This window comes from Stegodyphus dumicola, chromosome 6 (genome assembly GCF_044657685.1).
Source record: "Stegodyphus dumicola isolate Sdum_Otavi_A_Nest chromosome 6, ASM4465768v1".
NCBI lineage: Eukaryota > Metazoa > Arthropoda > Arachnida > Araneae > Eresidae > Stegodyphus > Stegodyphus dumicola.
In genome coordinates, this window is record NC_140773.1 from 144,136,349 (window position 1) to 144,150,699 (window position 14,351).

The following is a 14,351-nucleotide window of genomic DNA, read 5'->3' on the forward strand; positions in this document are numbered from 1 at the left end:
ATAAAAAGCGTGCGCCAGTACTTGAACGACAGTCTGCCTCATCTTTGGATTGAGAGTGCTGGGTCAAACGATTTGCCATTGTTTTGTTGGCCCCCGAGATCCCCAGATCCCCAGATTTAACCCTTTGTGATTTTTACTAGGAGATTTTGTTAAAGGCAAAGTGTTCGTGCATCCGTTTCTCCAGGCCAACAGTAGCTTGAAGTAGTGGATAACTGAAGTGCTCGAATCATTAACAAAGGATATTCTATCACGAGTGTGGCAGGAACTGGAAATTGAATAAGTATCTGCCGTGTCACTGGAGGGGCATACATACAGCATTTATAAAAACTCGGATAACAATAATTTGAGTGTAAATTTGATTTATCAAAATAAAGTAATTACAGCGTTTATAGGTATGCTTTCTTTTTGTCCCATTTAATACGAAACATCCTATACTTCCTTTAATATAAAATATCCTGAAACTACGACGCACCGAGAAGATATAAAGCAAATTGATATGCATACACGTTTCGAATGAAAATGCAAAATTTTACATTTTGGCTGCCAATGAATTGACGGTTGTCGCTACAGCCCATCTGATCTGCGCAACCGGCAGGATATTTAAGAGGAAAAATTCCGATTCCAAGTCATAAATTCTTCATGAATTTCATTCCGTGTACTCTGGTAGACAGTAACTTTGCCTCGCATAGAAGTGCGCGAACGATATGCGCAGATGTCAGAATTTGAGAGAGGTCGTGTAGTTGGCTTCTAAGAAGCCGGTTGGTCTTATCGACGAATAGCTCGACATTTGAGCAGGAGCGATGCCACTATTAGACGATGTTGGCAGGAATGGGTGAACCATGGCCGCAAACAGCTTCAAGAAGGAAGCGGTAGCCCTAGAGAAACGACAGAACGTGAAGACCGAGCAATCGTCAGAGCGGCACTCACAGCCCCAAACGCATCATTATCATGGATTGTACGTGCAACTAATGCTTTAGTGACCGCAAGGACCATTCATAGACGGTTTACAGAAAGGGGGCTGAGGTCACGGCGCCCATTGCGCCGGCTACCATTGTCCTTTGTGCAATGTCAAGCTCGTTTGCAGTGGTGTCGGGCTCATTCGCACTGGAATGTCACTGATTGGAGTAGAACAGTCTTCAGTGATGAGTCCCGCTTTGAACTGAGCCCCGATGACCAGCAAAGGCGAGTCTGGAGACGCCCCGTACAGCGGTATGATACCAACCTGACTGTCTTCTGGTAGACAGGCCGACAACCAGGAGTGATGGTCCCTTTGGTTGTCATTTGTCACAGGTGACAGGTGACAGGTGACAGGTGACGGAGGACGGGGACGCCTGGTGTTTAACGGAGGTAAACAGGCATATGTCCCACGCCCTCCCCTATATAGATACAAGAACTCCGTGGGGTCCCACAAGGGCGCACCGGTAGTTACTGAGCCTTCATGAAAAAGTTTACATGGCCATACAAGGGCTATTCCAGTTTGACATTGGTTCTGTCCAGATTCTTATGTTAATGGTTGACCTGGGTGTTTATAGGCCATAATGCATACATGAAACATAACATTACATACATGATATGACATGACATGACATTAAACTTATACATAATACTTGCATGAATTAGTACATACATACTTACACTTCACATGACATTAGACTACACATACATAATGCATGACATTAATCTACACTTATTAGAGTTATAACCTGACTGTATACTACGTTAAGCTAATGGTATTGCGAACTTGCTAAGTTACTTTATAACTGGATTACTTATAGTTTACATTATTGCTATTACTTCTTAAATGACATTATGATATATAACAAGATAGGCACACATACTTTGCCTTATAATCATATATGCGTTACTTAAAATAATACACATGGGGCACGCGCTAATGACTACATTACCGATTACGTTATGTTAAAAGTACACATAGTATGACGTATTACACTCATTTATTAAATTACGTACATTACACAGTTACTTATACACTTACATATTTACAATTTTAGACATAGAATTATTGCGCTGTGTATGCTATTATTCCTATGTTGGTTGGCAGACATCCTGCCCTAGAGCGCTCAGCTGTTGTATAATTTTACATATATTTCTTATCGCAGGTGCGTGTTTGATGATGAACCTCTTGTAAGGTACTATATCCGTAGTGGGATATGGCAGGTGATGGCTCGTCGTGAGGCTACAGTTGAACACGTAGTGGTCGGGGGAGCCAATTTCCCCACACACACACGCTTCTGTCATGGAAATAGCACGCTTATAAAAGAAGGTGGGAAAAGGGCCATTCCCCGTGATATAGTTTACTAAAGGGGGTATGGCCTGTAAGCGTTCTTTATCTACTACAGGGTAGAACTCGAAAGTCCTTCTGCCGATATCTCCATTCTCCCATTCGTGTTGCCATTGTTTATTCCCTATGTCTCTTAGTTGTCTTTTTAAAAATGACGGCGGGATTAGTGCTGAGACAGCCTGTGCATTATTGTTGATTGCTGCCTCATTGGCCAGTTGATCTGCCATCTCATTGCCTGCGATCCCAGAGTGGCCTCTTACCCATTTTAGCTTGATGTTAGATTGCTGGTTGCTATGCAATGTCTGTTGGATTTGCAGGATTATGGGAGATGTGTGATGATGATTCTTTAATGCCTGCAGCACTGACATGCTGTCTGGGCAGATTTCTGTTCGTGCAAGTTGTATGTCATGTGCGTACTGTATTGCCGCTTCAATTGCTATGGCCTCCGCCTGGAAGATACTATTGTGAGCTGCAAGATGACCTTTCCATTGACTGTGAAGTGTACCATGCTCATAATAAGCATAAGCACAACCCACTCCGTTATCATGTTTGGAGCCATCTGTGTAGAATTGCGAGGCGACTGGTACATCCTCTATTCGCTGCGTAGATCTCTTTGCTATTTTGACGTGTATGCCCGAGTTTTTATGTGCTGGGTGCACGTGCAGTGTGCTGCCTGGTGTTTCGTACTGCAGCGTGTTGAAGACTGTGGTGTCGAGTGCAGCATTCTCCTTTAATCTTATTACCCGCTCATATATTGCTTCTAACTTGGCACTGATGTGAAGGGGTGTGAGCCCGGTAAGCACAAGTGCTGCATTTGTCGCGGTTGTTCTATATGCCTTGCTAATGTTGAGAGCAAAAGGTCTTTGAATTGCTGACAGGGCTTTTATTTTACGGCTGCTCATTGGTAGTGCCCAAATAGCTGAGGCATAGAGTACAATCCTTTCTGCAACCGTCAAGTAAAGCAGTTTTTGAATGTAAGGGTTCTGCCCCCAGTTTTGTCCCCGAAACTGCCTGGCTTTCTTTGCAATGTTAGCTGTTCTGACTTTGACTTCTTGTAGATGTTGTAGCCAGGTCAAGCCTTGGTCCCACGTGACTCCAAGGTATTTCAACGTTTTGGTAATTTTCAAGTTTCTGCCCATTAGCTTAATACAAGGTCGTCTCGTGGGGTTTGTACCTGGACGCGGTATGACCATGGCCGTAGATTTCTGGGCTGAGATAACGAGTTTCAGCTTTTGGCACGTGTCATAGAATTTGGAGCAAGTGGCGGAGCCGTTCCTCTCCAGTTCGTCTCGCGTACGGCCAGTAACTAGTAGTGCCGCATCATCGGCATACGCCACTACTTTGGTGTGGTCAGGCCAATTGAGTTGCAGTAGCGCATTGAACGTAATTATCCAAAGCAGGGGCCCCGCGCAAGAGTCTTGTGGGCAGCCCCTCTCCTGCTTCTTTGTATAGACACCACTATTGTTTGCGATTATGAGACTTCTTGAGTCCAGATAATCGTTGAAGATGTTATATAGATTCCTGGGGCACTTTGCCTCCCTGAGGGCCTGCTTGATTGCAGGCCACCAGAGGGAGTCAAAGGCACTCTGAAGATCTAGTGATATAAACGCCGTGTGCCGGTTATTGGCTCTATTATCGTTAATGTGGCTTCTGATCTTATCTAGAGCGTGTACTGTAGAGAGGCCAGTTCTGAACCCATATTGGTTATTGCTAAGGAATTTGGTACGGTGAAGGTGGTACTTTAGCCTATTCACCAGAAGTTTCTCGTAAACCTTCCCCAGCGCAGACAATAAACATATCGGTCTGTAGGAGCTGGGGTCTTCTGGTGATTTATTCTTTTTAAGAAAGAATACGACTTGGCCCTTTTTGAAGGCCGATGGAAATATCTGCTGTCTTAGCAATTTATTAAAGAAGGCCTTGAAGTATGTTGGGCAGGCAGTGTATGCGACCCTGATGATTGCATAGTCCAGTCCGTCAGGGCCTGGCGCTTTCTTGAGCGGAAGATATTTGAATTAATAATCTCCTCCGTTTCGAAAGGGATATCATCCGGGGTATCTGGGACGTCTTGACAGTCTCTTGTTAGTCTTTGTTGTGGCGTGTCATCCTCTGGGTTATCTTCCCTGAAGGCTGCATTCAGATATGTGGTAGCAGTATCTTCTGCTATGTTGCCGGTGGAGGGTGGATTTGTGGTCTTGGCGTACAGATGATCCGGCTTGAAGACTTTGGAGGTTGCTAGTTTGTGCAGTATTCCATATGGATTTGAGTTCTCCGTACAGAACTTCCGCCAGCTGGCGATCTTCGCCTTTAGGAGGTTAATCTTGTACGCTGCTCTTTCCTTTCTGAATGCTGCGAAGATTGTAATCTTTGCTTCCTCGTCTGTCGTAGAGCGTAGACGGCGTCTTAACGCCCTGCACTTCTGCCGTTGTTGGCGCAGTTCTTTCGTCCACCACGCAATACCCTGTAGTCGTTTTGCAGTCCTGGTGGGCAGGTATTGATCACATATGCATCGAATGGTGTCTAGAAGTTGTTCTGTATGGTCATTAAGGTCATTCTGATTATTGCATAAATCCAACGCTTGCTCCTTTTGTTGAAGCGCCTGCGAAAAGGCCCTTGTGAGTGCCTGTATTCTATTCTTTGGTAACTTAAATCTCCTGAGTATGCTAATGCTCGTATCACCTTCTATATTGAAGTAAATATATCGGTGGTCCGAACAACTTTCGTCTTCGGCCACCTGCCAGTCATGGATATTGTTGGCGATGTCCTGGGTAGTGATAGTGATATCCGGCCAGCCCTGATGTATTTCAAACATGATGTATTGTTTTCTTTGTATTATCAAAGGTTGGCTGTGCATGAGGTGCATTGATAATTTGAAGGCCGTTAGAATTCAGGAAATCTTCTAGCAGTTGCCCTTTAGGGGTGGTGGTGGGATACCCCCATATGGTACTATGGGCATTGAAATCACCACCGAGTAAGTGCGGGATCGATGGGTACTTAAAGCTAATGTCCTCAATGCTTGAAATAGTCTCTTGAATGTCATCTGGAGGGGGGCTGTAAATTGAAGAGATAATTAACTGCATCCTCGCAAAACTTAATAGTATTGCTACGTGGTCTCGCTGTTGCTTTATAATGAGAGGCGACCAGGCTGTGTTGCAGCAAACTATTGCAGTTCTTGGTGCAGGTTCATTTGCTGCGGCTTTGCACTGGTAAATCTTCCAGGCAATTGGTAGGCATGCCACCTCTCCAGTTCTGCAGTACGGCTCCTGTATTAAGAGTATATCTGGCTTATGGGTTACTGCGTGCTGTGCAAGATGCGCCGTTGCGGCTTCTGCCTTCTGCAGGTTTATTTGAATACATTTTATAGAGTCTCCTGGGGTACGCGATGCTGTCAGTTGTTGATCAGGCGGTTGCGGCTCAGTCATATTTTGTGCCTCTTCTGATTGTAGCGACGTATTTGCCGTATGACGGGCAGTTGACATCGTAGGCAGGGTGGTTACAAGAGATGCTTCTGCCGGTCCTGTAGTTGTAGTCCGCGCAGTTAATGCAAGCAGGTCGTTGTGCACGGCAGTTTCGCACTTCGTGGTCGTCTGTACAGAACGCGCAGTAGTTTCTATTTTTGCAGTTTTTCTGGACGTGGCCAAATTCCTGACACTTATAACACCGCTTGGTGTTAAAAAACTCCGAGATTCTATAGACTCGCCAGCCAATGTAAAGTCTTGGGGTCTGCAGGAGGCGTTTGAAGATAGATGGTTGACACTCAATGACCCACTTGACAGTGTTCCATCTGTCCCGGAGTTTGTAGAGGATTCTGGCTGTCGCTTTGGTGGCATTGAATTCTGATGCTAAAGTACGTTCCAATTCTGTCTCCTGTATATCAACTGAGACTCCGTGTATGGCAATTCTTGGTAGGCGTGTGGCCGGAACTTTTATGTCCACTAACTCTTGGCCTTTATCACTTGTCATTGAGCTTTGCAGCTTATCATTTGTCACATTTGTGACACTGTCATTTGTCACAACCTCACAGCACAGCGGTACGTCGACGAAGTTCTAAGGCCCGTTGTGTTTCCCTTCATGTCACACCAACCTGGGCTTACATTTCAGCAAGATAATGCCCGCCCCCAAACTGCACATGTTTCTACTGCTTGCCTTAGTGCTTGCCGAACATTTCTTTGGCCAGCAAGGTTGTTGAATCTCTCTCCTATTGAGCTCGTTTGGAGCATTATGGGCAGGGCCCTCGAACCAGCTCGGGATGTTGACGATCTAACGCGCCAGTTGGACCGAATTTGGCACAGTATTCCTCAGAAGGACATCCTCAACCTCTATCAATCGATGCCAAGTCGAATAACTGCTTGCATAAGGGCCAGAGGTGGACAAACGCGTTACTGACTTTTAACTTTGTGAAGCTCTATAACTTGTCCCAGTCGGATAACTCCTTCTTGGTGCGTCTTTTTTTTTTTTTTTTCTTTTTCTAAGAGTGTATAATCCGTGCACCGACTCGTTGTGCATTATGCTTTTGAAAAATCCCTTTCCATCACAGAGTTCGTTTAGCAAATGATATACGAAGTCCTTGGTTATGTGTAGGTAGATAATAAGAGACAGTTTATGTGCCCTTTACGACTCAGAATTATTGCAGTACATAACTAATAACTCTTAAAAATAAATCATTGACACTTCTGCCAATGACTTATTTACGTCTGAAAAGGCAATATTGTGTTATTTCTGCTACAGGTAACTATATTTCTGCTACAGGTAACAAAATTCTGTAGCGGGTAAAATTCTGTAACAAAATTCTTTACCCACTCCTGCTGTAAAGGTTTAAAGGCATGTTGTTTAGGTGCTTTTACGGCGCAAAAGTATTGGACTTGACACCTTTCTAATTTCCTTGGATTTCCTAGACTGTAAAATTCTTCCATCATCAATATTAAGATAAAGCTTCATTCATATATGCTTTGTGGTTATTTATTTTATTTGTTAATTATCTTTAATATATGAACTAAACCAAGAAAGGATTTCTTTTACGTATTGTGATTTTACGAGCAAACCACTCAATTTCTCATTTTAATTTACATGTAGAATGATTGTTAAAATCTGTTAATTTTAATTTTTAATTTTCGAAGTTTAAACTATTAAAATCTGATAAATTTCGAAATTCAAACTGTTAAAAAATCTCATTATTTTTTAAAATTTAAACTGTTAAAATCTGATAATTTTTCGAGATTTAAACTGTTCAACTCTGACCATTGCTGTAACATTTCTGTTGATAAGATAATAGCTTTTTATATTCTGTGTATTTATTTATTTTATTTGTCAATTATTTTTAATGTCGTCAAATGAAATAAACTAAAAATTGAATTCTTTTATGTTTTGTGATCTTATGAGCAACCACTCATTTTCTTATTTTAATTTACATGCATAATCATTGTTAAAATATGTATAATATTTTATATGTGTAATATTTTAATTTTCGAAATTTATGCTAATAAAAACCTGATAGTTTTTCGAAATTTAAAATTTAAACTCTGAAAATCTGATCAATGCTGCAATATTTCTGATGCTAAGATAAACAAATATCTATATAGCTTTTATATTCTAGCAGGTTTTTTTATATTTTGTGTGTTTATTTAATTTGTCAATTATCTTTCAATATCGTCAAATAAACTAAATTATGAAGGGATTCTTTTATGCATTGTGATTTTATGAGCATCTACTTATTTTCTCATTTTAATTTATATTATAGAATGACTGTTAATTGTTAATTTTCGAAATTTAAACTATTAAAAATCTGGTAATTTTTCGAAACTTAAAACTGTTAAAATCTAATACACTTCTGCTGAGAAGATAGCAACTTTTTGTATTCTGTGTGTTTATTTATTTTATTTGTTAATTGCCTTTAATATCGTGAAGTGAACTAAACTAAGAAATGAATTCTTTTACGTACTGCCATTTTATGAACAACTACTCAGTTTCGTTATTTTAATTTGTATGTAGAATGATTGTTAAAATAATTTTAATTTTTAGTTTTCGAAATTTAAACTATTAAAATTTGATGAATTTCGAAATTTAAACTGTTAAAATATGATAACCTTTCGAAATCTAAATTGTTAAACCGTGATAAAAGTTGTAACATTTCTGCTGATCAGAGAAACCTTTTGCATACTTTGTGTTTATTTATTTTATTTGTTAATAACCTTTAAAGTCATCAAATGAACTAAGCTAAGGAGTGAATTCTTTTACGTATTGTAATTTTACGAGCAACCACTCATTTTCGTTATTTTGATTTATATGTAGAATGAAAAGAATAGAATCAAAATATTAGAAGCTACTTTGGAAACAAAGGTAACTTTGAAACAACTAATTCGGCATATTTTCAAAGAAGTCAATGAAAATGCTAAAGGGTGGATATAGAATAATAACGCAAGTTAAGTTGTAACAAAATATTCGTTTATAGAACACACCTATTTACTCGAATATAAAGGCAAAAATAGGTGAATATTTATATTGCCTTGCAATAAGAGAATCTTAATTTCCTCCCCCTTTCTTTCGAATTTTCTTAAAATAATTAAAATAATACTTAGCTGTACCCCGAGCAGGACCGGCAGCAAAGAATATGCAGCCAGTGCGGTCGCAGCGGAATTTCAGAGTCGCGAAGTATGTACTAGGCAGCAGAAAATCAAGCGCTGGCTCTGGCCTCGTGGACATTGATAGTGATACTTTGTTATTTATTTTCAGGCATATTAGTAACCAATTTAGTTGATGCAGGCCTAAGCTGAAAACGTACAGTCATTATAATGTAATTAGTGGTAGTTCATACCATATTTACTGGCGTATTTTTCTCTCTTTTTTTATTAGTTGTGTAGTCTGAGAGCAAAGTTGTACTAATTAGTTGTATTTTTTATTAATCGTAAACTGAGAGGGGAAAATTACAGGAATCACTTAATTTCTGCAGGACGCGTTTACAGTATGTGCATAACAAAGGAAAAGTAGTCAAAGATAAATTACCAACAACTATCACAATAGTATTTATTTAAGACGAAGCTGCGTCCCAATAAGGACATTGATAACACGATGTTCTAGAAAATATTAGTGAGGCTGTGTGTCAATAGCGTGGGCTGCTTATTGCTTCCATGACAGAATATCACATCTTGGAAGTCAAACAAAGGATTATCTTAAATTTGTGCAACTGCAGGCTTTCTAACTAGTCGTGTCCTTGAATCTTAGCATTGGAGAAATCCATCAGTGGCCATGTGCATAACAAAGGAAAAGTAGTCAAAGATAAATTACCAACAACTATCACAATAGTATTTATTTAAGACGAAGCTGCGTCCCAATAAGGACATTGATAACACGATGTTCTAGAAAATATTAGTGAGGCTGTGTGTCAATAGTGTGGGCTGCTTATTGCTTCCATGACAGAATATCACATCTTGGAAGTCAAACAAAGGATTATCTTAAATTTGTGCAACTTCAACCTTTCTAACTAGTCGTGTCCTTGAATCTTAGCATTGGAGAAATCCATCAGTGGCCAAGCGGTATGGTTCCTGGACACTGGTTAACTTCACTACCAGATTCCCAACTGTTAGCGCAGTTTCTTTTGGAAGATTCAGGTAGAAGTAGGCGGAATTCTAACAGATCACTATTGGTCGTGCTATTTTTTTAAAAAAAGAAGAATTCATTATTTAGTTAATAGTTTCAGTTCTGGTTCGGACTGGAACTTGATCACACAGGATCGACACAGATTTCTTAGCCAACACTGGATAGACAGTATGTGGAATCGACAACCTCTGTGCCAGCACAGGATTGACATTGCGTAGAATAGGCAACCTCTCAGCCAACATTGGATCGACATTGCGTAGAATCGACAAACTCTGGCAGCAGATCGACATTGCGTAGAATAAGCAACCTCTCAGCCAGATCGACATGGCGTAGAATCAAAAACCTCTCTGCTAGCACACGATCGACATTGTGTAGAATAGGCAACCTCTCAGTCAACACCGAATCGATATTGCGTAGAATCGAAAACCTCTCTGCCACCACAGGATCGACATTGAAAAGACTCGAAAACCTCTGTTCCAGAACAGAATCGGCATTTCGTACGATCCATAACCTCTGTCCGCTCAGAATTGACATGACAGCTCAAAAACCGGTTTCAGTTTTATGCAGATGTCAATCGGACCCCATTTTCTATTCTATACAAATACCTTAAAATACTAATAATTTAATTAAATTCTGCACCGTTGTTAATAATAAGCCTTGTTACGTGACTGCAATATCGATTTTATACCCTGTCGATCTAATACTATTGTCGAATCTCTGCCAATTCGACTGTGTGAGTGAAAAATGTGCATTAATTCTGTTAATACATTATCATAATACATCTGTGTACTGTTTGTTGATAGCTAACATAGATCGTATATCGGTATCGACTGTTCGCTTTGTCGACATTATATAAATCCGACGTAATGTCGATCCCGTACCTTCTCATTTCTGCCTAATATCGATCCTATAACTCAAATAAATCCATAGTGCTATAGCCACACTTGTGAAACTGCATTCTAGGCTGACAAAGATCATACTTAATAGGATCATTTCTATAGTACGACTTGCGAGTTCACTCACCCTAGGCTGACAACTAGTCCGAAAGGAGGGGTTACTGCGGACTACGTTTCGATCCTCCGTCTAATTTGTTCTATGGATGAATATTTTACCAAATATCGGTATGTTGTGATTTTCTATATCCACCTCTCATAATTAAGTATAAATTAATAACTTTTCAACTTCTTTGATGTTGATTCTAGAAAGTGATAATTATCATATGTTGTTATTGCATTTATTTTGCACGTTTGCATGTAGCTGATTATTGCATTAGGAATATTATAATAATTATTTATTATGAAAGAATTTAAAAATAATTATTTTAGTGATCATTTTATATAATATGAATATCTGTTCTTAATTTAATATTGGCACCTTTAATAAAATAACATCATTACTTCATATAAATACTGATATCATTAATTTTAAATTTAAAAAAATCTCAAATGTAATAAAACGTTATAATTTCAATATTAATAATTCTAGCACGTCATATAATTGGGTAATACAAGGCACTCATGTTACTAATGTAATAACTGTAGTCAAAAACAGCAGCAACAATACTATCTGTAATCGAACATAACCTTAATTTTACAAGAATACGAAAAATTATTTTAATTACAATTACCTTATTTCTGTGTGTATTTTCGAGCCCACCAACGGCCGAGTTGTTAAGTCGCTGTACACTGGTAATTCTGACCTAGGACTGATTAAGGGCGAGCGAGCAGGATTCATGGGTGCTCTCGTAGTTTTCTCCATTTGTAAAGTGTACATAATTCAGTTTTCTTGAGTATTTGTATATGCCTAAGTCCTCCCCTTAGGCAGATAGCCATAGTATGCTTTGCTGTAATCAAATAAACCAAACCAAACCTCGTGTATTTTCGCTTTTTTTTTTTAAATTAATTTAATTGTCCTAAAATTGAAAAGGGAAAGTTAGCCGAATAATTTAATTTACCAAGTACACGGTTACAGTAAGATCATAACAAATGAAAAGTAATGGATAAACTGCAGGTATCTATCACAGTATTATTTCTTTGAAAGAAATGTACATTACAATATCTGGTAAAATGCCATGTAGGGATTTATATTTATTTTAACTAACAATTTAAATTTTTAGTTCAGACTTTTCTATAAGCCTTCATTTCCCTAATTGTCAGTGCCATAATAGTTAAATGATGCAGCGCGTGTGACGAAATGCAAATTTTCTACTTTGTAGAGCGTAGTTAAAAGCAGAGTTTTGGTAGGAGAAAGGGAGAGTTAGGCTCTAGCCACTGTCTCTGCCGTAGGCACGTTTGCTTATTGGTGTAAGTGGCTTAAGTGCATTTATTTGCTGCCACTAGCTTCGAAGGGGGGGTTAAGTTATGGGATTTCGCTGAGCCCTGCAGGCTAGTTCTATCATTTGTTAATATTTCAACATTTAGTTTCAATTATCTGACTTTCAGTTACCGCCCAAGCAGAGGCGAAGTTTGTTAGCGACGAGTTGACGCATTGTAAATTTTCAAAGATTTAATAAAGGGTTTGAACCGTTCTTCTGTGTAGTTTAATGCTACTCCAATTTTCAGATAGAAATTCACCCACCTAGACTCTACAGCCTTCATTTCTACTTTGCTATAACTTGAATCTCACCTGTTCTTACCGTACTCCTTCTCTGAACGCATTGAGGCAGGGGAAAATTACGCAAATATTTTTTCAATTTTCAGAACCTTCCGTTAAAAAGCTAAAAGTAAAAATACTGAAGGAAATACGGTAAATACCAGGTTATAGAAAAAGTTTGCAGAATTCAACAGCTATTAGAAATTTAAATACATTTATTCACTGTATTATCCATGTTCATCAATCACACATTGCTAACGTTTTGGAAAAACGTCAATACTGGCAACAAAAAGCGACTCGTCATCCAGACACATTTATTATCCATAAACACTTAAAGCAAATGCTTCATCATCTGACCGAAAATTTCAAGGACGAAAGTTCTTAAAGTTCCAGAACGTATGATTCCAGAACGCCAGTAGGCGGGTGAATGAGCAATTCAAATCCAGCATCGCGGATGACGGCTCAGGCATCGTTGCTTGTCTCGTGCAGCAGACGCACATCTCGTGTCAGTTGTGTCACACCCCGTCACCCAGTTTGCTGCACTGTTTCTCCTTCAACGTTTGGAGCAGCCGGCCAATTGCACCGATGTCCCTTTCAAGACTACTGGATTTGTTGTATCGTGTGTCTCTTTCTCGCCAGGTCTTAACACAACGTGAGGTGTAGTGTGTATGAAACCTGGATCCTTCTAAGAAAATTACTGCTTCATATAACAAGTGACTGAGTTTCAGTTTTGCTTGCTTCATATGGCATGTTACTAAGTTGTTGTGTTGTTTGCTTCATAGTTAGTCTTGTCCAGCAGTCGTGTTAACCTGCGCAAGCATACCCAAAATACTTGAGTTAGTGGAACATACGCGAAAGATCTTCTGTAAAGTAGATCTTGTACATGGAACCTTCTTCTCACACAGTTTGTCTTTCTGTTATTGTAAAATGATTTCCAACTGGAAGCTAACACTCATTTGCTTTCCTCTTCTTGTGGCCAAAATTGTCAGAAACAGATTATTAAAAAGGATTGTAACCAATGGAATGACGTGACCAGGACGGATGGAGGTGATCTGACATTTTGCACAATTGTGCCGTCACCTATGATGCAAATTAGCTAGCATTCTCCAAGGTACAAAGGCACCGCAACATGAATTTGCAAGGTCTTCTGCACCCTTATGAAGTCCAGTATATACAATAAAGAATTTACTTTACGGGATCTTCCTTTGATGGTCGAAATGAATAGCTGCCGATTCTAATAAAGGCACCGACATCTTTCTAGTTAGCAAATGTTCATCAAGACAGAAGGTGTTTTCGACGCACTTAATGAAGCATAATGTATACCATAAAGAAGGCAACTGTCATCAAGATTCCTGAACGCCTACGTAAAGATCTAAGTGAACAGCCGTCGACTTCAATAAAGGTGCCGTCACCCAGAGGATTTTAAGTTTATACCATGAAGAATACAACTTTCATCAAGATGCCGATGCGCCCATGATCGAGTCTTTATTTTAGTGAATAGTCGCTAATATGCAGAAAGGTGCTGAAGCCTTATAAAGTTCAATTTATAACTTAAAGAAAGAAACTTCTGTCAAATTCTCCATCACAAAGGTGCTGGTACTTCTATACACATGGGCCACTGTTTGTCAAAGATGGTCTGGCATAAAGGGACGAACACCCTCATGAAGACGGTACCATTATTAAGTTCACTTTATGACTTGAAGATAGTAACTTTCGTTGGAGGTGCTAGCACATTTATATCAGGGCATCATTATTAGGAGTCTTCGCGAAATCCCCATATAAAGTTTCAGTTCTGTTATGAAGTTCAATTTGTAACTTGAAGAAAGCATCTTTTTCAAAGGTGCCAGCACCTTTATGGTGGCTTCTG

At 39.4% G+C, this 14,351-nt stretch overlaps 1 protein-coding gene and 1 pseudogene across 1 annotated transcript in view; both read left to right on the top strand.

The window, feature by feature from the left end:
• The window catches only part of LOC118196388 (uncharacterized), a 310,238-nt gene that overhangs the window by 236,064 nt on the left and 59,823 nt on the right, over window positions 1–14,351 (top strand). Inside the window, exon 5 of the mRNA XM_085818940.1 lies at window positions 8,588–8,635. Within this exon, the coding sequence (XP_085675066.1) occupies window positions 8,588–8,635 (48 nt within the window). The remainder of the gene's footprint in view (window positions 1–8,587; window positions 8,636–14,351) is intronic.
• On the top strand, window positions 10,863–10,956 carry LOC118196389 (small nucleolar RNA U3; annotated as a pseudogene).